At 49.4% G+C, this 24,419-nt stretch overlaps 1 protein-coding gene across 4 annotated transcripts in view; it reads left to right on the top strand.

Moving 5' to 3' along the window:
* Window positions 1–24,419, top strand: part of PMEPA1 (prostate transmembrane protein, androgen induced 1) — a 42,820-nt gene that overhangs the window by 399 nt on the left and 18,002 nt on the right. For 2 of the 4 annotated variants that reach the window (XM_023939590.2, XM_023939589.2), the window contains exon 2: window positions 14,716–14,754. The exons of the other annotated variants lie outside the window; for them this stretch is intronic. In XM_023939590.2, coding sequence (XP_023795358.2) covers window positions 14,716–14,754 — 39 coding nt within the window. The remainder of the gene's footprint in view (window positions 1–14,715; window positions 14,755–24,419) is intronic. 4 annotated transcript variants of the gene reach the window in all.

The raw sequence follows: 24,419 nt of genomic DNA, 5'->3' as shown, positions 1-24,419 counted from the left end.
CGGAGCTGCCCGGGATCGGCCGCTCCCCGCCGGCACCGGGGCTGAGATCCCCGCTCTTCCCCATCGCCGCTCCATCACCGCCCTCTCCCCGCCGTGCCCCGGTGCCTCTGCCCCGCGCCTGCCCCTGCTGCGGGGGTGATGCTCGGGGACCCCCGAGCCTCCTCCGGGGCTCTGCGACACCCCCGTGTAAATCACCGTCCCCTCGCTACCGGACACCCGAGCAGGCTTTGTATTTGGAAACCGGTTCTCCCCGTCTCCAGCCTCTCGGGGATTTTTGTTCCGAAGGGCGATTTGGGTTTTTTTCATTAATATTTTTCAGCCCTCGCAGAGTAGCGGTGAGGGCAGTGCCTGACCTAAATATCCACCACTTCTCTATGTGCTCTTTCCCTCTTGGAAATGAAGTGCACGGAGGTGAGAGAGGAGGAATATCCCTGGTGAGGGGAGAGGAATGAGTTGGGCTCTTTGGCAGTTTTAAGCAAATGGTATTTTCTGTAAAGGGAAGGTTTTCAAGGCATCCCAGACCGGGAGGGTTGTCAGGATTGTACCCTGCTTAGCACCTTGTTCAGTGCCATGAAATCCAAACCCTGCACAGACTAATGCAAAATGGCCCAAGAGGAAAACTTGGGAAAGAGTCTGGATTTTGCATATATTCCTGGCACTGCGACGGGGCAGGCTGGCGCTCAGTGCGTGCAGGGAGAGCCAGCTGAGCTGTGCCTGTTTCTGCTAGCACAGGATCTGCCCCGTTACCTCCAGCGGGGCTGCAGAGCATCTGTCCCTTGGTGTTTTAAATGGCTTTGGTCCAGTGTCATCTGTCTTCTCCTTCTCCAGCTTCATCCTTGTTTAATTCAGGTGTCTGAGTCCCGGAGAAGGTCTGCAGGCATTTGTATACCGGGTACTAAAATGTGTTCATTCTGAATTTTAGCATAAACCATACCCTTTGTACTGTATGCACTTTTAATCTTGATTTAATCTCATTCATGTTCAGACAAAACTAAGCTGGATTTGCCTGATTTTATTAACACTACCGGTACTGAATAGACCATTATTCTTCCCTGACTTTAACAGGCCGGGCTAGATGTGCATACCAATAGCAGTGTATAAATAATGAAGATACAGTTCTTTTTTGTGTCAGCCAATTGCTGAACATAAACTGTGTCCCACAGAATCCCAAGGATGAGAGACTTTACTTTATGTCTGATCAAGGCTCATGGTTATGATAAAAGTTGTGAATTAAAATGTGTAATGTCTTTTGAAGAAAAATCTTCTATTCTTGTCTAACTCTTGGCATGAGGTTTTGTTGGAACAACTCAGGCTTTTAATTTCACTGCCTGACTTTTCAGAAATAGCATAGTTTATCATTTTCCCCCCCATTTTTGTCAGCATGTGAAGGGCTTGGTAAGAGGCAGGTGCTGCTTATGGATGGGGTGTGTGAGAGACAGGGAGCAGGGAATTGCACCGGAGGGGACCTTGCCTGGGTTCGGATGGATGCTGTGCGAGCCTGATGCTCCCGAGGTCCTTCCCTGACTTGTGCCCTGGCCTCTCTCGGCTCTGGGCTCCTGACACTCAGTTCCCATCAGCTCCTTGGGCTGAGCTCCCTTATTGCTGCCCTTCCTTATTTCATGTTGGGGTAGGTTTCTTATCACCAATGTTATTATTTATTTCCTGCTGATGGCGGGCAGCGCTCACTCACCTCTGTGCTACAGGAGAGCTGTGGTGCCACTACAGGGGCTGTTACCTGATCTTCCTCCACCTGCCTCCGGTGGAAAGGGCAGAGCTGATAAATAATAAGAGAGATAAATTCATTCTACAGCGTTTTTCCTCCTCCAGCGGCTTGATCTTGTGTATCTTTCTGATACGACTTAAAGGGAACCTCAGAGCAGCTACCACCAGATGCTCCTTAATTTTTTCAGCCAAAATGTTCAGTTACCAGGCAGGAATGCCTCAGGAAAGGGAGGAACACACAAACTCCTCTGGTTTACAACCCTCTAAATAGGTTAACTGTCCAAGCCATGCCCAAACCCCTTTTCCTCGCAGGTTTTATTCCGTCTGGCGGCTGCGGCGCTGCGGTGGAGGGAGCAGCTGGTTTCTGTGTGTTCTCCCAGATTAGGATTATAAAAGGGTTTTTTTTGGGGGCGGGAGTCTCGCCGGGCTGGAGTGCCAATATGCCGGGCGGTGCTAAGCAGCCAGACGTCTGCAGCAGTGGGCTCTAATCGCCTCGGCTGGGTGAAGGAGGTCAGGGGTGAGCGGAGTGCTGGAAGAAGCTGTAAATAACTAATTATTTGGCACGGATAATTATTTAATTATCCGTGCCTGCCTCCCCCCCTGCCCGCTCCGGCCATCCCGCGGGCACCTGAGCATCCCTGCATCCCTCTCCGCGCTGGGCGGCTCTCGGCAGAGGCTTTGCTCCTGCAGACACTTTGTTCGTGCACAGGAGTGATATCCGAGGCTCTGGGATTTTTTGGGAGGTGTTTTTGCATCTTCCAGGAGTCGAGGCCGATGCTCCCAACTGCAGCGCCGTGTCCGGCTGGACCGAGCGAACCCAGAGCGAGAGCGGGTTCCTGCCCAAGCCAAGACTTCCAGGTTTTCACATTCTTTGGTTTAATAACAAACCAAATGCATATGGCTCAACCAGGGATCACATCTCCTTTCCACTTTCACACTGCTTTTCTGGCAAATGCATTTCTTTCCCGACACTGTCATCGGCACTTAGGGTTTATTCCAGGGCAGGGTGGATAAGAACTGCGTGCCTCTTTTATTTCCCCCCAAAGTTTTCCTCGTGGAAGGAAGCCAGAGCTGCTCCCAGCATTTCAACAAGCCCAAAAGTGCTTGCACAGAGGATGTTCAGTTGTGGCATCTCAGTTTGACCTCAGCCAAAGCGAGGAGTTCCCTGTGTCTGGCTCTGGGCGGTGTGTCTGTGACAAGCTCTGCTTTTTGCTGAGGTCAGCGTCCCAAGGTATGATCCTAGAGGAGCTGAGCACAGCTGGCTTTTGCTTATGGTGGCTCCAGAGCTGTCTGTGTGTGCCTTTGGTCATTTCAGGGGACTCAGACACTCTGCAGCCCCAGCCCTGTGTGTCCCCTGTCTCATACCCTCAGCCTGGACAGCACAGGGGTCTTCATTAAAATTACAGTTTATTTTGTGCCCTGGGGTAGTGATTTTAATCTTAGTGTTTTATAATTGATGTCAAATGGGAGAATGAAAAGACACAGAGAGGGAAATGCAGGGAAAATAGTCAAACTTTGGTTTTCTTTTTCCTGTGGGTGAACACCTGCATTGTGCTGTGCTGCACAGCGGGACTGGCACACGGCACCAGAGGTGATCCTGTATAATCGGAGGTGATCATTTATAATGCCAAGTGGAGGCAAGACATGGTTCATTCTTCCTTTTCAGGCAGTGTCAGGGTGTTTTCAGAAGAGGGTGTTTGCTGCAGTAAGTCCTGTTACCTTCTGGCATGGAAGGCATCCTGCACCCCCGAGTGTTTGCTTCTGTAGAGTGTTTTTGGATCCTGCTTGTGAGAACACCAGAACTGAAGGGTGTGTGGGGATTAGCAACCATATTCTTTTCCTTAAAGCCAGGAATTCCCGAGGTAGGATCTGGGATTTCTAAATTTTTGAGATATTGAATTAGCTGCTACCACTCTTTCCTTTGCAGATGGGGTGAAGAGCACCCAAAAATACATGTTCTTACTTTTATTTGCTGTTGCTCACCAAATGTAGTAATAATTTTAGATTTCCCAGGCTGAAGTTGGTGGTTCGATAAATCCGGTTTTAGAATGAATTTGTAAACCCAAATTTTAAGTGGAGAGACTTGAGGAGACCTTTCCAAGGGAAGTACCAAACTACATGGTGTCACTAAGAGAGGGTAATTACAATCCAGCTCCTTTCCTGAGTAACTCAGTGTACAGTCATATCTGTCAGTGTTGTTTCATTCAGGTAGCAGCAGCCGTCAGAATTTGCTAAGCCTAATTAGTGAAAAAAAAGGTCATTTATTTGCAGTGTCGTCTCATGTGAAAACTGCCAACCAGTTTGCTTCCTGGAGGAAGATCCCGTACTGGTGTGTGGTTTGTCTTATCAGATCCCTCCTGTTCTCTGCTACACGGTGCATCTGTTCCTGGCAGGTTCCATCAAAGGGATGGAGCCTGGCTGGAGAGCTGCTGAGCAGGGAGGTGCCAGGGCCACTTCGCTGCAATTAAGTGGAAACTTCCTTCACGCCATGAGCACGCTCCCAGACGTCCATAAAGCACAGGAATCATTGGTGTCAACGGGGATGTTTTTATGCAGTGTTCTTCCTGTCTGTGTGGCTGAATTGCTGGGTGATTATTTTATAACTATTTTGGGTGACAGGAGGTAGGTCACTCGGGCAGGTCCCAGGTGAGGAAGTGCATCCCAGACCTGCTCGGTCGGCGAGCGGCGCAGCCGAGTCCGGCACAGGGAGGAATGGGCAGGAATTCTGTGGCAGCAGGACCTGACCCCTCATCTCCGTCTTCCAGAAGTGATCAGTGGCTGCTGTGTTGCTGCTTCCTTGTGCAGGGAATGCAGTAGTGGTCTGGAAGCTCCTCCAGGAGCGATGGGTGAGTGCAGGGTGTAGGGGTACAGGTCAAGGGTGATCCCAGCGCTGAGCATGGGAGCAGCTCCCTGAGTGCCAGCACCTGGAACCAGTGCTGAGAGCTGGAGAAACCCTGCACACACACCCTTCTGAGAGCTGGAGAGACTCTGCACACATGCTCCACCAAGGGCTGACAAGTTTTCAATACTTGAGGAGGTCTCGGGGTACTGTGTGTGTGCGCACGCAGGCATAAACACATCCGTGAAACTTAATTTAGTAATACAGGAAAGTGGCTCCAAATGAACTGCTTAATGAAGTAGTTGGTAACCAGAGAAAGGAGTTTTGGGGTTTGGGCTTTTTTGATTGTTTTTGTTTTTTGTTTGTTTTTTTAAAGCAGATAAATTTCAGTTGTAAGAATTTATCATTGAAATCAGAGGATTTTGGGGAGCTATTGAGAATAAAGAGAGCTTTGATGATTTGGCAAGAAATACAGCTTCTAAGGCAGCACTTTGATCTGCATTTTAAATGCTTCTTTGTAATGACAGTTTCACAATTTCTTTTCTCATTTTGAGTCAGTTTTGCAGAGGTATGTTTTGAGAGAAAATAGTAACAGCACACATTATTCTTGTTGGCTTTGGAGCCAGCTAGAACTTGTAGCTCATCCCAGATCTTTTGGCTACTGTGGTAAATTTATGACTGCACCAAAAAGGAAATTAGTAAAGATGTTAAATATTATCAAAGCTTTGCAAATCTTCTGAAATCTCTCCGGTGTGAAAACTAAACTTGAATTAGCATTTCTGCTGTGGTGTGTTGAACAGTGTTTATCCAGGCATCCACCTAATACTGCAGGTTCCTGATTTAGCTGGGTTTTTTTTCCCTTCTGAAGGACACGCTACTGTTTAGCACATGCATCCTTTTAGTCATGCTTTGCACCTGAAACCTTGGCTCTAATGACTCCAGCTTTCTAAAGACAGCCCTACTGGGAACCTTTTTCCTTCCCTTCTATCTACAGCACCTCCTCAGATAAACTCTTGTTGGAGGGAGAAGGTCATTGGTGCCTGCGTGTTCTTATAGGAGAAAGCTTGTTGCATTAATTCATGTAGCATGGAGTGGGGTAGGAATTTGGAATGTTTGTTAATGTTTTAATTTAAGTTTTCTATGGCATCTTGATTCCAGTTTAGGGAGAGGTTTATACCTCTCATTGGAAGTCAACAGCCTCAAGCTTGAGAACAAATAAGCAGGTTTTCCCAAATTGGTTTGGAGATGTGTGGCAGCTCTTCTGCTGCTGGTTTTGGCCTCTCCTGTGGCTCTGATGAGCTGTACCAGGCTGGCAGCTCTCTGCTTGTGGAGCAGGTGTGTAAAGCAGGACACACATTTCATTTGCAAGGTAAATTTGCCCAGGAAGTTGGGTCTTCAGTACGTGCAGAGGGTACTGGCAGGCCTTAGATAAAGAATGCTGTGTGTACATTTGACTTGCATCCCTCCCAGACTGTCAGTGACTGTGCTCAGTGGGGCGTTATCCCTGTTTTTGGATCTCTTTGGTACAGGGTGCTGATTTTTGGAGCATGTGGCCCTGAGACATGTCAGTCATCCATCCCACTCAGAGATGGTACAGCCAGGACACTGTCTGTTTTCAGGCTCAGGTTGGCATCAAGTCCACCTTCACTTTTAGCTTGTTTTTAACTAAACGCTGCTTTTTCACTGCGTACAGTGAGGTAGCAGTGCTAAAGCTGTAATCCCTCAGTGTCTCCTTTTTCTCCAGGTAGTCAGACTTGCCATTTCTCACTGATGCAGGACTAGGCTAATGCTCCATTTAGAAGAGGGTGTGTTTTTCGCTGTGTGTGGTGTGTGTGTTCGCATGTCCCAGACTGTGGTGTTACATAAAGACACCTTGCACATCTTTGGAAACTTGCCTCACAAGTTGTCAGTGTTGGTGGATGTCCACAGTGCTTTCAAGTGGTTCACACATTTGTGTTTGGTGTATTCAGTCTCGCACATCTCTTTAATAAAGTGCCTCAGACTGGGTAATTTTTCACTTGCAGTATACACTGAAAAACGTGCAGTTAGAAAGGCAAGTGCTTCTGCACATGGTGGTTCTCTGAACCATTCCTGAGACCCTGCTGATGCCTGCAGAGCTGAGGGATTGTGCCTGTGATGGTTTGTGCTCTTCAGCAGGTGCAACAGGATTTCCCACATTTGCAAACTTGGCCCAAGCAACCCAGCAAAGCAGAATTTAGCCTTGGCAAATGAAAACTGATTAACCCCCAGGCTTGGAGCGTACCAAGGATGAAAAAAGTTACTGGCACAAAAATCAAGGCTACTTTTCAAAGAATATGTGCAAGACATGGCTTGGGGATTTTTTTCCATCTCTTCATTCTGTCCAATATGTAAAGTAGCTGGTTTGTTACTATAACCCCCTACAAATGATTGTCAGTAATAATTCTGTAAAACTGTGAATCAACTCTGCATGACTTTGTGCAAATAGACTGAGTAATTTCTTTGTTCTTTTCTTCTTACTTTGTAATTGGAGTCTGTAAAAGCCCAAAGGTTTGGTCTTGTGGAAAGCATGATTCATTTATTGGTGTCTGTGCCGACTAGTTATCTTTCAGTAATTCCAGAGTGCTGCTACAAGCCAAGAGTGATTCATACATGGCTAAGTGCACAAACAAATGGGGTCATGGCCATCTGCAGAAACTTTTCTAATCTATTTATGGTATCGGAGAAAGAAGTGGGTGTATTAAGGATGATGGAATAGGTGTCAATTACATTAGTGACTATAACTGGTTAAGTAACGCTCACCATTACTCAAAACCACATCTGCTCCTTGCTAAAGATCACAACAGCAGGTCCTGTTTAAATGTTAATGCAGGTCTGATACGAGAGATGGATTGAGTGTCTAGCCTGCCTCCTGAGGAGCTCTCCATCCTCACAGCTCTTCTGCTTTCCTTGAGATTCAGACAGGGATCAGGAACTTGCACTGGGAATATCTGTAGCTAAGTCCATCTCTGCTGTTGCATACCTTGGTCATTGTAAGCTTTACACACAGAATTTGGCTTTAACTTGTGTTGATGTTCAGGGTAGGGTTTGTCATTGGCACACCAGGCAGAACGGGCTGTGCTGCATCTCACAGTGCTGCTCAGGTGGTCAGTTTTCCCTCAAATGCATCTTCAGTGGTGTAAAATCTTGAGGGAACATGACCAGCATCTTACAAGGTGGCCTTTCTCTACTTCTGTCTCTTTTTACTAGTTGTGAGAACTAATTCTGCCTTTGTAACTCTGATAACAAAACATCCTTGGCTGCAGCTTTGTCAGAACTGCGCTCTGGTCAGGCTTTAGGCTTTTACTCTGGGGGAGACCATTTGTTCCTGCCCTGCTCAGGGATGGAGGAGCCAGGCCCAGGGCTGGAGGTGATTGTGAGGAAGAGAGAGCTTGGGACCAGCGATAGGAAAGAGCAGGGCAAGAAGCACTCCAGAGGTCTATGGTTGGGGGTCTCTGGGGGGCTCCCTTTGGCCCCCTGACTGCCAGAGCCTGCCTGCTCATCAGCCTTGGGTGCTGTAGCTGCTTTTGCACCTGAGATATGCATACCCAAGGAGATCTTGCCCTTGCAGAGCATGGAGGGGTCTCACAGTCTGTTAGAAGCGTCCCACACCTGCAGGATGGATGTTCCTCATGATGGGGTTTGGAAGTGGCCATGGCCTTGTCTCCCGAGCCCTGGGAGATCCTTACAGTCACTGCTAAAATTTTGATTTTGATTCTAATCAGAGGACTTGATTAGAACACAGAGCTCACAGACTCCAGTTTTTGTGAACTGAATTTAAGCATCAACACTGGCCAAAAATATGGAAGAATTTGGCAATACACTGTTGTTGTCCTTTCACTGATGTTTTGAGCACTGTGTTCTGCTGCACCCTCACTGCACGTGCTCCCATGAAGGGAGACAAGGCCTGGCTGACTCCCTGTGAGTTCTCTGTGGAGGGGGAAGTGACCCAGACTTTTGCCCAAAGGACTGATGAGCCTCTCCTGATGTCTGAGCAGCTTTCTTCTCCTGCCCTTGCTTTACTTAAGTCAACAGATTGTGTAAGCCACATGCGAGATTTACCTGCAGGGCAAGTGGGAGAGAAGCAGTGCCATTTGGATGAATTCCCAAGAGACATCTAACCACTGAGTGTTCAGACTCACATTTCCAAGCCCGAGTCCTGAAACAGTCCTGAGTCTGCTCGTCGCCTCTTCCATCCGTGGCTTTGGCTGCCGAGGATGAGTCCCAGGGAATTTGCCGGCTGCAGCCGCTGGCTGGCAGCTCCCCTGCGGGCTGGGCTCTGTGCTGAGCAAGCTTGGAAATTCTCCCCCTTAGTGGTTTCTGTTTAATGTTATTATTAACGTCGTTGTTTCTTACAAAAACAAGAGATCCCCCCAAAGCAGAGTGGATCCCCGCGCTGCCCGCACCCTCCCGCGCTGTTTCCCACGGTGCTCAGGGTACATGGGGCTCACCCTTGCAGCCCTGAGCTCTCTTCACAGAGAGGAGAACCCACAGCTCTGAAACGAGCCAGGGTTGGGCTTGTCCTTGGTGCCTGGTCCAGGCCTGAAACCAGGCTGGATTTCCTTGTGCTCTTCCCAGGTGTTGGTGCAATGAGACCTCGAGTCAGTGGTTGTCGGTGTCCCCTGCGCTGGCTTGGCTGCAAAGGGCTCACTGGGGGCAGATGTCTTTCCTGGAGGAGCAAGTCCTGCTCTTTCTCTGTTGTTTTCATTATTTCCACCATTATTCCACTTTACCAAGGGTGGTCTCTTGGCTTCAATACCTCAGAATAGCACATACAGATTAGGCTGTTCATCACTGAGCTCTGAAAGTACCTTGGCCTGCTAGGTGCTCTCATTAGGACACTGAAGGAACAATGATTGATGGGCACTTGCTTCACACAATTCAGGGGAAAATTATCTTAAATTGCAATTATTTCCTACGTAATAAGCAGGAATCTCATTTTTGTTGTTACACTTACATTACTGTAATGGGACTTTGCTTGAATGGGAAGATGTGTTTTCAAATTCAGCATTTCCCTCTCCAACTGCTCAGACACACTCAAGGTGTGTAACACTTAATGATACTGATCACTGGTGTGTAATGCAATCAGGGTTTATGTTTCTCTAATGTGACTTATTCATAGCAGTATATGCACACTGCACCTTCCTCAGCTTTTTTTCTGGGAATGCAGGTGCTGGCTGTCCTGTCAGCTGATGAGCCAGAGATGGGCTCAAGGGGAAGGGGCAGAAATCGCTGATGGGGGTCCTGTGTGAGGTGCAGAACAAACTGCAGTGTTACAAACACCTTCTGTCCTGCTGATAGCTTTTAATCCTCATTGCCTCATGGGTTTTCTTGATAAATATACTTCTCAGCCTCCACTGAGTCGCCATCCAGGCCTGAATTGTAAGGAACAATAAACATAATGGACAGACTCAATTTAATAGATTTCGCTATGAGCTATTTATTAGTGCAGCTTTTTAAAAAAATAAGGCAAAAGAGATGACTGCATTTATTTACTTGAAGTGCAGAAAGCAGCTCTTGGAAATCCAAGGGAAGCGTGCCTGAGTGGGCTCAGTTCAGCTGGTGGCTGTGGAATGAGGGAAGGATCCATCCTGCTGCGGAGCGCCGGCTGCTCTGGAATGGGTTAACAGTGCGTGCAGATGTTCAGGAATTCCTCTTTTGACTTGACCGTGGGGTTTTGCTGCTCTTCAGAGCACAAGTGCACTCCAGTCACAGCAGGTTCATGGGTTTGGAGATGCCTTTCATCCTCTCCTGTTCTTGCTGCGTGCTCGGGAAGGGATCACGCCGTATCTTGCAGCCATGTGTCTTCCTTGGTTGCCTTCCTAGAGATTTGCAGACCCACATAAAGCATCCATTAAATTAAGCAGAATGGCCTTTAGAAAGCTACGTTTCAAGTGGAAGAAATGCTTTATGTAACGTAGGGGTATGTGAGGGGACCTAAATACAAGCTTAAATTGGCTGTTACGAAAATAGGTATAATTGGGTTTTTGCACAGTGATTTTACAGCTTCTGAGTTTAATGTCCTGATGAAATCCTGCATCCAGTCCACGTGCAGCCGAGGAGATGGGGGGTTGAGGAGCCTGAGTAATGGGACTTGTTCTAGGAACAGCCTTGCCCTGGATTGCAAAACTGGACATACCTGTCATTTGCTGTGTCTGAGAGGTGTCTGGGGTGGTGATTCCCTGTCACCTGTATTTGCCCTTCGGTCTCTCCCCTCAGCCGCCCCGTGCCAGGGGAAGGGGCATCTCCAACCGTGCTTGTAACTGCTTGCAGGTGAAAAATGCAGCTGTACCCTCCTAACTGGGCACGTGCCAAGAGCTGCAGCTTTGTTTTCCAGCCAGATCAATGCAGTTCGTTTAAGTCGTTGGGTAATTTAGTAGCTGGAGGCACTTCTGTGGGCTTGGCGTGAGAGCGACTGCTTCACTTCCCCCCTCGGGAGGGATGGGAAGGGTTTCCTTCTGAACCCAGGCTTCCCCAGCTGCATCTGGGCACAGGTGATGCTGTGGGGTCCTTGCCCAGCCATTCTGGGACCAGGAGCCTCAGGAAGTGGAGGATATCACATTTTGACCTTGCATCCTCATATTAGTCCCGATGGTTTTTCCTGTTTTATTATTTAAAGCCTTTCCGTTCTTCTGTCTGAGGAGACAGGGTATTGGCTCTCCTGGGTAAAGACTGACCCATCCTCTTTCAGAAAGCTCACCCCAAAGCAGGTTTTCTTCATGGAGTTCAAGGTGCCTTCAAATCCTGTTGGCAGGAATTGGAAGAGTAATTTTTTTATTCGGTCTTCCTTCAACCAGTTAGGCCTGAGACCTGGTTTCCTTTCTAGCTTACTAAGGTCTTGCAAGGATGAAAAAAACTCTGTTGCTTTCCTTGGAATCTCTTAGCCAAGGCATGGGAAGAAAGCCTGGTACTGCAAGACAGGGTGGAAAAAGCTCAGATAGTATTTGCTGCTTCTTTGAAATGATCCCTTTTTAATTGTCTAAACAGTGTTTCAAAGAAAATCTCTGCTCTTCTCTATCTTCTTCCAGCATTATAATTTTATATAATCACTTTTCTTTCTCTAAAAGAATAGAGCGTGATTTATTTTTTTTTCAGAAGGGAGAAGGGATAAATTCCAGATGTTACTGGGATACACTTTTTGCCTATGTTTAATGTTTAGTGGCTTTCAGTAAATATGCTCTAAGAGGTGGGGCTGATGTTTTTATTCCAGGACAAATCATCTACAACAAATCCCGTCTGCCAATGAAGGGAGAGTGTCTCTTGGGTGCGACCTGGTGGGCTTAGAGCTGATTCTGCCAGAGACTGAGGCTGGCCCAGGTGTTCCTTTGGGGTCTTTGCCCTTGGTCACTCATGATCTTCACGCTGCCCTTCCCACACCACTGCTGAGCTCCTGCTCCGTGAGCACGGGGCTCGGATCCCTGGCATGGGAGTGGGCACTTCTGCTCTAAACTGGCCCAGGGAATTTTTGGGAGCAGCTCTGCTGTGCAGGCAGCCCTGGCTGGGTGAGGGCTGTCATGTCCTCCGTGCTGTCCCACTTGGGATGCTCGGTTTAGCGAGACTCCCCTGGCAAGCCAGGCTTTTTGGTGCTGGTGTTGCAGCCCAGCAAAGAACATCTGTGTGTCCTGCAGCGGTGTGGGGCTGGATGCAGAAGATCCAGAAGCTGGGCTCTGCAGATGGGCAGCACTTTTCCCTCATTTCTTGCCTTTTCAGTGCATGCCATGCTTGTCCCTGCTCTGCAGCCTTGCAGGCTGAAGCAGCAGTGATTTTCCAGCATGTGCTGCTCACAGGCGTTGTGGGACCAACACGGCAGCTCCGTTCCCTCTTTCATGTTTTCACCTGTTTAGGCAAAGTACATCCCTGCTTTGTTGGCAGCCTGTTGGGTTGCACAAACAGTGTAAGACAAAACCACGAGCAGGTGTTGGTCCAGCCAGGGTAATTACTGGTTCTCTGCTGGTAGGCAGAGAGCCTGAGCCACCCTTCCCATGGAGCTGTCTGGCAGCGCTGCGGCTGCAGAAGGGCTCCGGGCTCGGCTCAGCCACTCCCTGCAGCTCTTCCCTGCTGCCGATTGCATAAAAAAAGTTTATGCATATACGGAGGGAGGGAGGAGAGCTGAGGGTGGCTCTGGTCAGGTTTAAAGCACCGACTTTATGTGCCAATTCTTATTTGCATTTAAAAAGTTGGCAAATGCGTGGCTGAACCTAAAGGGCAGATGTGAGGATGGGAGAGGCAGGCTTGCTAAGAGAGAGGGGAGAAGCAGCATCCCAAAATCTTGCCTGACTTCAGAGGGTTCAGGCTGGTTTCTGCCACACAGCCCAGACCATGGCCAAAGATCTTGGATGAGACACGATGGGAGCACATGTCCACACACACACAGGGTGTCACGCTGTGTCGCCTGGGCTGTGCAGCAGGGAGGGGACAGACATTGCTTTCTACCCTCTTGGAAATTTAGCCAGAGAAGAGCTGATCCTGATCCAGCCAGCTGCATGCACAGGGTTTCTTTTTCTGAACCTTTCCATTCCCTTTGGACTCCCACCCTTTTGGGTCTCCCAAGCCGTTTTGGCATCCCCTTTTTCTCCGAACCTACATTTTACTTTTGGGACTCCCACCCTTTTTGGCCTCCAGTCTTTTGGCCTTTCACTCCTTTTCAGCCTCCCACCCCTTTTCAGGCTTTGTGCAGTGAGCTGGCTGAGCAGGAGGAGGAGGATGAGGTCCAAGCTTGTTGCCACACGTCGGTGTTTGGCTCAGCAGAATTCCTTTCTTTCCTTTCTTGTCACGCTCGGTGTCGGTGCCCATTCCAGCAGGGTGGTGGTGCTGCACATGGGCCTGGAGGCTCTTGGCTGCCTGTGGGCATTCAGGTGACACCTGATGTGTGCAGGCCCACTTCTGAACCCCCTCATGTGAAGCATCTAAATCATCCTGACTTCACATCAGTGAGCCCAGCCTGCGACCCCTCGTTATTTAGCTGCTGCAGTAACTGACAGCGACTGCTCCTGAATCTTTTCCTGGGACTAAAAAGTTGCTTTTCCCAGGTACATGGAAAGTAACTTTTTAAAGCTTTATTTGAGAGCAGTGATGTGCTGATATATTCCCTTGAGCCTGCCAGTCTGCTGTCTTGCAGCAGAGGCAGGAGCAGTGCGAGGAGCGGGCGGTGTGTCCGTGGCCTCAGCGTGCTCTGTCTGGCAGCCACAGCCTCCCTTGCTCTCGGGTTAAAGGCCACTTTTATAGGCCAGTAGGACTCCTTCCGATCAGACTGTAGTAATTAGTAGCAATTAACCATTATCAGTGACAGACAGTTCTTACAGGCTTCATAAAAGAGTCCTGTGTACACGTGTTTCTCTGGTGAGCATCCTGTGGGATGCAGAGCTCCCACCCAGCCCAGAATGTCTCAGCTTGCCAGGCACTGGGAAGGATCCATGTCCTGTAATCCTTTCAGTGTTGCAGGCAGTCACACATTGATGGCTGAGAGAGAAGCCATGAGTTGTCTTTTGTTGCAAACTTCTTGCTGCTTTGCTGTTCTCACTTGAGAATACATCTGCTGGGCATTGCTCCCGGGGTGTCGTGCAAGATTTTGCTGTGGCTCTTCCTTTTCAGCACTCCACAGTGCTGTGGGCATGGGGTGTCAGCGGACCCTGAGCTTTCACCAGGCTCAGCAGCGTGTGGGGCTTAGCTCTGTGTGTTTGCAGTGGAGACAGTGTGTGATAAACAGTCCACCAGTGCCTTGAAGTGCAGAGTGCTGCCCTGGGCCATGGACAGGCAGTCTGGCACTGTTGGATGTGGCAGGGAGGTCTCTGGGGTGGGCTGAGCGATCCCAGAAACTTCACAAACCTCTGTGAAGCTTTGGCATTGCTGTCAGGTGAGATCAGGAGAGCAGTCCTGAGGAGGAAGCAGGGCAGAGAGGAACGGGACCTTGTGTGACCTTGTCTGGTGTGGGAAGAGCATGTGGGGTCATTAGCCAGGAGTGGTGGCACCTCTGGTGGTGCTGGCCCTGTGGAGATGGTGGGAGCAGGTGTCTGCTGGCCAGGGGGAGCTCTGCCAGGACGAGTCCCCTGGAGGGGAGCTGGGGTGTGTGTGCAGCCGCTCGGACGGGGCTCCCATCACTGACGGATCCTTTCTGTTTTTCTTTCAAATGTCTCCAGGCACTGAATGTTTAGGTCGCACCTTTCCAGGTAAACTGGGTAAGTGAAGTATTTCAAGAGTTGCCAAGATGTAATTACAAAAGGCTGATTGCATGATTGCAGCTGCTGTGCCGTAAACACCCCGGTTACTGCTCCACGGGACGGGTGGGACATTGCCGGCCCCCAGAGCAGCAGGTACCTGCTCTCCTGCTGCACAGGGGGATGCAGTGGTGTCTTCAGAGGCTGACTCTGCAAACCTGCTGGTTTTTGTCTATCCATATCTGGCTGCACTTTGGTAATCCTGCATGGGATTTCTTTTTCTTCTGTTGTTCAGTGTAGAAACGTGTACAAAATCTGTCATTTTAAGCACCAGTACTTTTTCGTTTGCTGCTACTCTGGCAAACTAATGAGCAGTGTTAGTTTGAGGAAAGAGGCTTTATTCTATGAAAGTAGTTGGCATCCTGAAACTTTTTTAAGTCATGGGATGTGGGACTTCTGCTGAGTGTGGTCAGAGATGCCCATGTTCAGCACAGACAAAACCAGGTGTTGGAAGCCCTGTTAAACCAGGCTCCTGGATCTGAGCTGAACCTGTTTGCAAAAGAGTTTTTAAAAATACACTGTTATAATGTTTATGGGTCTGTCTCTCAGTTCAGAACTGAGTTTATGACAGTACCTCAAAACTAAGGTGTTATTGCTGAAATATGATGTCCCAAGCCTGCTGGGGAAGAATCAGCTAAATAAATTGTTAACAAGTGGTGAATGAATGATTTTAATAAATTGCAAATCAATTGCTGTAGAGCTTGGGAAGTCAATAGAGCTTATGACCTTGGCTTATAACCACACTCAGATCCTTAATATGCTTATAATGCCTACAAATCATTCATTAGGCTTTTATCAAGCATCAATTAGTAGAAGTCATAATCTAAAATAAGAGGAAAAAAAAGAATTATTTCAGTTCCTTTATTTCGAGCCTGGTGGCACAATTTGGCTGCACAGCAGGATAGTTCTTGCTTATGCAGAAAAGCTGTGAGACACCACCGGTCCCCCGGCAGCGTTATCGTGGTGCAGACATCAGGCAGGGGAACCGTGGGAGCCTGAGGCTGGGATCAGCCCCAGAGCTGGGACACTCACACCGGCCCGTAGGGAAACTGTCCTGCAGCAGTCAATGGTTTATTTACATTTATTTTATATTAATGCCGTAAGATCTCGGTGGGAGCCACGGTGTCCCAGTGCTCTGAGCGGCTGCTCGGGGCGTTTTCGCTCCAGCAAGAGGTGTTTGGCTGTTGCTCCATGGCTGTAAAACTCACACCCGTTTTCTTGTGCTGTGATTTGGGAAAGCGTGTGAGCGGGGATGTGTTTGAGCTGTGCTGCTCTTCCTGCTTTCCCTGGCCTTCCCATTTTGTGTGTGTGTGTTTGTGCCTCAGGGAGGCAGGCAGAGATGCAAGTGAAAACATGCGGTTTTCTTAGAATATAAATAACAGAAAATTAAGTATAATTTTTGTTTGTTGTAGAGTCATTCCCTGCAGTCTCCAGTTGTTTGCTCCTTTGCTGCACTCCTGTACTCTTTGTGTTTTTTTTCATCTTACCAGATGGATACTGTTTGGAGTGTGCTGCAGGACACTTTAGTGATCTTGCTGCGGGGTTAATTGTGCGCCCAGTGAAGAGCTGTGCTTGCAGACATCAGTGCATGCCCGGGCTTCTGAAAGCCCGGCCTGCCAGACGGGGCTGCCTCTATCAGACGGCTTTTTGCCTCGCCTTTGTTGTCTGGGTCCTTGTCTGCAGCTCCAGCCTGGGCCGGCATTCCCAGACATCGCCACCTCCACCACCCGCATCCTCCCGGAGCGTCCTGGTGCTGCCTGCAGAGCCAGAACCCCGGGGAGAGATACCCGTGTCCATCCCAGGGAGATACCTGTGCCCATCCCAGAGATATACCTGTGTCCATCCCAGGGAGATACCCGTGTCCATCCCAGAGATATACCTGTGTCCATCCCAGGGAGATACCTGTGTCCATCCCAGGGAGATACCTGTGTCCATCCCAGGGAGATACCTGTGCCCATCCCAGGGAGATACCTGTGCCCATCCCAGAGAGATACCCGTGTCCATCCCAGGGAGATACCTGTGTCCATTCCAGGGAGATACCTGTGTCCATGCCAGAGAGATACCCGTGTCCATCCCAGAGAGATACCTGTGTCCATGCCAGGGAGATACCTGTGTCCATTCCAGGGAGATACCTGTGCCCATCCCAGGGAAATACCCGTGTCCATCCCAGGGAGATACCCGTGCCCATCCCAGAGAGATACCTGTGTCCATGCCAGGGAGATACCCGTGCCCATCCCAGAGAGATACCCGTGCCCATCCCAGGGAGATACCTGTGCCCATCCCAGAGAGATACCTGTGCCCATCCCAGAGAGATACCTGTGTCCATCCCAGGGAGATGCCCGTGCCCATCCCAGAGGGATACCTGTGTCCGTCCCAAAGAGACTCCCGTGCCCATCCCAGGGAGATACCTGTGCCCATCCCAGAGAGATGCCCGTGCCCATCCCTATGCCGCTTGGGATAAAGCCCTGCACATGGTGGGTCAGAACACCAAAGCTGGGCAGGGAGCTGCACTACCTCCTGCAAGGGAGGCTTGGCTTTCTCCGGGCTTTTTTTCCTGGGTTTTTAAGGTATTCCACCATTTCCCTGATAACTCCTGGGTGTCTGTGAATGTCAGACTCTTGGATTCCTGTAAATGACTTGTGCTGAGAGGGAACAGTTTGGCTGAGCTGCAGCCTCTGCCCGGATCTGTGCACTGGGGCATGGTCAGGCACCACTGTGTCCCCTCCATGGGGAGTAAAAGAAGAGTTGCTGCAGTTTCTGGTGGATTTTGTGTCAGCTCTCCTGCTTCTCACAGAGGGTGGCTTGGAAATCAGTACAGAGGGGGAAGGAGAGAATGCCCTCAACAAACGGCTATTCATCTTAGTTAGGAGGAGATTGAACTCTGTAAAATCAAAGGGCAGGGTGAAGGGTTTGCACCAAGCAAAATTCACATAGCTAAACATGTAAGTACATGAAAATGTGTGCTTAAAAGTTTGGGTGAATTCTGAGAGAAGCTGGGTCATGCTGTGCATTCACTGTGTTGCTCCCATGTGAAAATGCCAACGTGCACCATTCTTTATTTATTGTTGTGGGTTTGGGCATTTTGTTATATTAGTCTTAAATGCGTTTGTTTCCATAGCTGCGCACTGCTGATAAATTCCCAGTGTGGGATCTCTCACTCTCCTTGTGTATGTGCACCAAAAATAAATCCCAGGCAGTTGTCAGGAGATGAGCTGCTGCCATGGCAGGTGCCAGGCTGTGAGGAAGTTCTGGCTGGACCCTGCTGAAGCTGCAGGTATGTGGCATCTTGCTCCGGTGCCACCATCCAGTGTCCTGCCACAGCTCCTGGCTCTGTTGGTGCCTCAGTAGTCCCAGGGACCTGGAGCACCTGGGGAAGGAGTTGCCTCAGCACTGGTGATGTTTTGGAGATGGGGCAGGAAGCAACCGAGGCAAGAGGAGAAGAAAGTCCTCATCCCTCACCTTTTTGTTGTGTAAGGTGTGGATGTGGTGAGGTGTGCTGGTGAAGGATTAGCATCTGGTGACTAGCAGGATACTGAAACTCCTCTCTTGCTCTGAATTCATTGTGTTCCCCATCAGCTGTTGATTTATCACCTCTCATCAGAAGGAGGTGGGGATTTAATAGCTGTTTAAACGGTCTCGGTTGTTGGGTCTGGTTTTGCTTGGTCTCAGGCTGTAACTCCAGAGCTCCAGCCTGGAGCTGGCAGGAGTGGGGGTTCCCTGCAGCAGCCTGAGGTGGCTGCTGGCTGTGCCCAGGGTTGCAGGTCCCATGTGCAGCGGTGCCACTGGTCCAGCGTCACTGATGCCCAGGGTGCCACCGTGGGTCACACTGGTTTTACATCTGTACTGCTGGGCTGGAGCACATCTTCCAGGTATTTACCTTCAGGAACAGTGAAACTAAAGGGTTTTGTTTTGCCCAGAGCTCTGATCTGTGGGTTCCCAGGTTTGTGTGCAGCCCCACTCTGTGCTGGGTGTGCTTGGGGCAGCTGCTGCTCCTGCTGCCTGTGCTGGCATGGTCAGGGCATGGGATCACCCCAAAACCTCATCCTGAGGGCACATGGGGGTGGTTGGCCAGGAGTGCCTCCCCTCACTGCTCTGCCAGGGGTGTCCTTAACCCCCCTGAATGCTCTCTCTCCTTTAATGCATCTTTTTAAGTACTGGGTAGTACTGTTTTCTTTCTGGCAGAGACGAACGAGGGCTTTTAATAGGTCTTTTATTTTCTCTTCGTGCAGTTCCCTGGCAGTAACCTGCCATTAGCTCCAGCATTTATTTAGGTTTATGTTTGTATTTTTATGTGTGGGGAGCTCAACACTGGGAAGCCAAGGGGTTTGATCAGGGTCACACAAAAAAATACGTGTATAAGGTTGGGATTTTGGCTTTTCCTGAGTGTCGAGCTGACCTCTAGGTTTGGCAAAGAGGGAACATCTTGGTTTGTCCTCCTTTGATTGAGCCGGACAGAGAAAGCAGAAAATAAAGGCTGTGTGGAAGGAAGCATATATTTTTTTTCTTTTCTCCTTCCTGTTGGCAGTGTGCACGGGGCTGGAATTGCAGCATCCCTGCGTTCAGGAGCGTGAGGATGCTGCGTGCGGAACACACAGAGGCAAAGCGAGGAAACCCGGGGCTGCCTTCACCTCCACGGGTTCCAGCTGTGCTGGGAAGTGGGAGCAGTCCTGCAAACCCTTCCAGGCGTGTTGTGGGGAGGCAGGGTGGGCTCCCCTCCCCCGGCTGCAGCGGTTGGGGCGCTGCCGCAGCTGCTCCTGCATCCGAGCCCGCCCTGTCTGAGCAGCCCCAGTGTGCCCGAGCACAATGCTCCCTTCACTCCCCGGCAGACTGCAGGTCTAGACGCTCTCCCTGCCTTTTGTTGTCAGGGTCACAGGTTAGGGGAGCGTTCCCAGCTCCTTTTCCCTCCTCCGGTCAGGGATGGCTCCCCGCATCCCTGCGCTGGGGCTCCCCTCCGGATGGAGTCACCCCAAACACACACAGCCTTCAAATTATTGTGGGGGCTCCTCTCTGGATGGAGTCACCCCAAACACACACAGCCTTCAAATTATTGTGGGGGCTCCCCTCCAGATGGAGTCACCCCAAACACACACAGCCTTCAAATTATTGTGGGGGCTCCTCTCTGGATGGAGTCACCCCAAACACACACAGCCTTCAAATTATTGTGGGGGCTCCTCTCTGGATGGAGTCACCCCAAACACACCCAGCCTTCAAATTATTGTGGGGGCTCCCCTCCGGATGGAGTCACCCCAAACACACACAGCCTTCAAATTATTGTGGGGGCTCCTCTCTGGATGGAGTCACCCCAAACACACACAGCCTTCAAATTATTGTGGGGGCTCCTCTCTGGATGGAGTCACCCCAAACACACACAGCCTTCAAATTATTGTGGGGGCTCCTCTCTGGATGGAGTCACCCCAAACACACACAGCCTTCAAATTATTGTGGGGGCTCCTCTCTGGATGGAGTCACCCCAAACACACACAGCCTTCAAATTATTGTGGGGGCTCCTCTCTGGATGGAGTCACCCCAAACACACACAGCCTTCAAATTATTGTGGGGGCTCCTCTCTGGATGGAGTCACCCCAAACACACCCAGCCTTCAAATTATTGTGGGGGCTCCCCTCCGGATGGAGTCACCCCAAACACACACAGCCTTCAAATTATTGTGGGGGCTCCTCTCTGGATGGAGTCACCCCAAACACACACAGCCTTCAAATTATTGTGGCAGCTCCCAGAAAGAAATGTGCTTTTGAAAGGCACTCGGGATCACCCCCACTCCAGTTCTTGCCGGCACAGATGCTCAGCTGACACCAGCTAAATAGAAACCTTTTAGCCCTTGCCAGTAAGTCTGGAGCAAACTGCCAAAAAGCATCGAGGACCGAGACACAAAACGAAGTCAGGCCCGAGCAAAGTACTTGCAAATGAAGGATGGAACTGATGGGTTCTGTCTCTTGATTTTTAGCACATGAGGTGCTTCAGTGTCAGAATTGTTTTTTGGTGTTTTTTTTCCTAAATACAATGGTGGCATTTTAAAGGTTTTCAGCAGATATAAAGCAAGGAAGTCCCCTAGCAACAAAGGGAAGGTTTTTCCCTTAATGCGGGCTTTTTTAACGTGAAGCGTTTGTGAAATTTTCCTTCCCCCTTAAAGACAAGTTTAGAGAAGGAGACATTTTTAGTGGCTTTTAGACATGTTTAGAGATGGGACTGTGATGTTGCCCCTGTCCCAGCCCACCCTTGTCAGCCTTGCCCTGGCCAGGAGCTGCCTCCGGGCTGCAGCCCCCTGTCTGGAGGAGGGAAGTGCAGAGGGGGGAATGGTTTGATAAAGAAGTTTGGAACAACTTTTTTCTTCTTCCTGGCAAGAAGACATAACAAAAAATTGGCAGGTTCATGCTTTTTAATATTGAATTAAAATCTATTAAATAGTCACAGAGAGCCAAAACCTGGAATTGCTGTTAGGCACTGCTTCTTGGTGAAGTGAAATGCTTCTGGATCTGGCTCACTTTTGCATTTTGTGTGTGTGTGCATGTGTATCATGTGTGAAGAATGAGTCTGTGAAGCTCAAATAGAGGTTTTAAATAGAAATAATGCTGGCAGCTCTTTCTCCCTGAATCCAGGGCTATTATGTGTCTGGCTCTTGCCAATGTGAGTTGCAGAGGAAGTTCATGTGAACTCCATGGCTGATTTGACAGCTGCACAGCCACAGTGGGTTCAAAGCCCATGCACTGTTGAGCAGAAGAGATGACATTTTTTGGTGTTTTTTCTTTTCAGAGGGTGAGGGCAGACCAAGAGAGCCCCAGTCCTGGCGCATGCAGGGATGGGCATGTTGAGCAGTGGTGGCCCAGCTCCTTCCCCAAAGCTTTAGCTGTGGTCCCAGATGCTTCCATGCTCCAGGGGATGTCACTGCTCTGTGCTGCCTGGGGGACACGAGGGGGACACAGACCATCCTGCTGGCAGTGGTGGAGACCACAGAGCCCCAGAGCTGTCCCTCTCACCCCTGTGAATCCCCATGCACCTGTGTGCAGTGGGAACAGTTTGGGGTTAATTCCTCTGCAAACCCGCAGTGCAGTGAATGATGCTGCTTGTATGGGGCGTGGGGGGAAATAATGTTAAATTAAACTCTCCGTAAAGGAAGAAAAGCATCCAGCCCCATTCTTTACTGCTCATTTTAGTAATTTCTTCCAGATAACCTACACATCTGTGTCAGTGCAATTAAAGCAGAAATTCTGTCTAATGAACAGTTGTAGCCCTTGGGCTATTGCGGAATGAACAATGAAGTTGGAAACAGTCTTACTAAAATAATAATTAAGAAACAAGGGTTGGGAGACAGAGGGAGGTGCAGATGAGGTGGTGGTGGGATGCTATAGGGTGAGGAGCAGAGAAGAACTGAATTCAAGCTGGTTCTGCACTTCCAGGGGTGACTCCCACCGTGGCCCTCCCCTGTAGAAGGGACTGGGCAGTGAGGTTGGAGCAGGGGCTGGGCACAGGGTCATGCCAGGGCCATGTGGTCATGCCATGTCACAACAAAACAGTCTCAGGCCAGTCCTGCCCTGGGAGGTGTTGGCCCAGGGATGGCTGTGGCCTGGCCCTGTCACGGGCAGTGTTTGCCCTCCTCTTCAGCAGATCAGCGATTTCGCCTGTGTGTTTTATTTTCAGGTTTTTTGGTTCTTCAGCTATTGATGAAGCTCAGAGAGGAAAGAGAGTGTTTCTTTTGTTAGACAGGATTATATTTTGTTTTGCTTTTCCCAGAAAACTGTATTTTCTCAGTAAAAAAAAAAACACTCAGCACACCCACATAGTTTGCTTTAACTTTCTTTTCTTTTTTGCATTCCTGAGGACTGGGACTGAGCAGGCTCAACTGTGTAAGTGATGGGGACTGGCCTGTTTTTCTCATGTGATACAGTTTATTCTTTTGTTTCTAAATAAATAAAAACAAAAAATTCTTTTTCAGTGTTGTTAACCCTTGGGGTTATAATAGTGTTTCTCCACAAGTCATCATTTTATGCAAATAAATCAGTTAGAACTTGGAGCTAGCTTTTTCGAACTTAATACACTCCTATTTAGAAATGCATGTGCTGCAGAAAACTACTGACATCTCAGATTAGTAAAATAAATTTTTTTTTAAAAAAATAGCAAATGCCATAAAAAAAGAGGCCAGACAAATCCCACTGGAATGATACATTGGAATGATTTTAGTGGGATTTATATCTATGAGCTGTGGGGGTTTTGTGGGGTTTTTTTTCCCTTTTGAAATGGTTGTGAACCAGAGTGATTACTTATCATTTTCATTTTAACTCCGTCTGACAAATCGTTTTAGATGGAGAAAGCAATACTGCGTCTTTAAATGGCTACTCTGTCAGCGCATCTTGCAGGGCTTTAAATGCCCTTTGTTATCGCAGTCTAGACAGGACGCAGGCGGAATATTTGATATGTTATAAGGCAGAGATGTGACAAGGTTGAATTAATTTACTGGCTTATTTAAAGCTGAATTTCAAAACATTTTTCCTTACAAACTTGTCTTTTTCTCTCTCTATCCTATATATATATATATATTTTTTTGGAAGTTCGTGCAGTACGTTTCAACTGTTTAGACTGGGAGAGGAGACATTGGCTTACTGCAGCCTGCAGTACTTTAATTGCCCTTTTTATGACTGTCTAGACATCATGCAGATGCATGTTTGTGGTGAGAAGACATTTCCCCCTCTGGTTATACGATAGTCTGAAACCTTTACATTCCCTATCTCCTTACCCCCTCTGCCTTGGAATGCGCTTTACTCCCTCCATCCCCGAAAAATCACTTTTTCCCTCACTTTTATTTTTCGAAGGACACTTGGGCCCCCGTTTTCCTGCTCTTTTCCACGTGCTGATGTGCAAGCGCTTCTCGGGGCTGGAGGTGTGAGGAGGGAATGGCTCTGGGGTGTCCCCGCACCGGGGGTGTCCCCGCTGCCCTGTCCCCGCCGTGGCTGCGGGTCCCCCGTAGGAGCGAACACATCGGCGGGAGTTTTAGTTATGCAAATTGATGCATTAATTAACCCCGTTGCTATAGCTACTGCTTTATTGTTAAATGCAGTGAAAAGGGGACAGGCTGTGTCCATGGATAATCCTCCCGTCGGTGCTGTGCCCTCTCCCGCCCTGCGCCCGGTGCGGGGCAGCTGCCGCATCCCGCATCCGCATCCCGAATCCCGAATCCTGCATCCCGAATCCATATCCTGCATCCCGAATCCCGCATCCACATCCTGCATCCCGAATCCCGCATCCACATCCTGCATCCCGCATCCCGCATCCTGCATCTGCATCCCGCATCCGCATCCCGAATCCCGCATCCCGAATCTGCATCCGCATCCCTCATCCGCATCCCGCATCCCGCATCTGCATCCCGCATCCGCATCCCGAATCCCGCATCCCGCATCTGCATCCATATCCTGCATCCCGAATCCCGCATCCTGCATCTGCATCCCGCATCCGCATCCCTCATCCGCATCCCGAATCCCGCATCTGCATCCCGCATCCGCATCCCGAATCCCTCATCCCGAATCCCGCATCCATATCCTGCATCCCGAATCCCGCATCCTGCATCCCGCATCCCGCATCCGCATCCCGAATCCCGAATCCCGAATCCCGCATCCCGA

Source organism: Cyanistes caeruleus, chromosome 16 (assembly GCF_971803275.1).
Source record: "Cyanistes caeruleus chromosome 16, bCyaCae1.hap1.1, whole genome shotgun sequence".
Taxonomy (NCBI): domain Eukaryota; kingdom Metazoa; phylum Chordata; class Aves; order Passeriformes; family Paridae; genus Cyanistes; species Cyanistes caeruleus.
The sequence above is the reverse complement of the archived record's forward strand: the minus strand, read 5'-3'. Positions and strand labels throughout refer to the sequence as shown.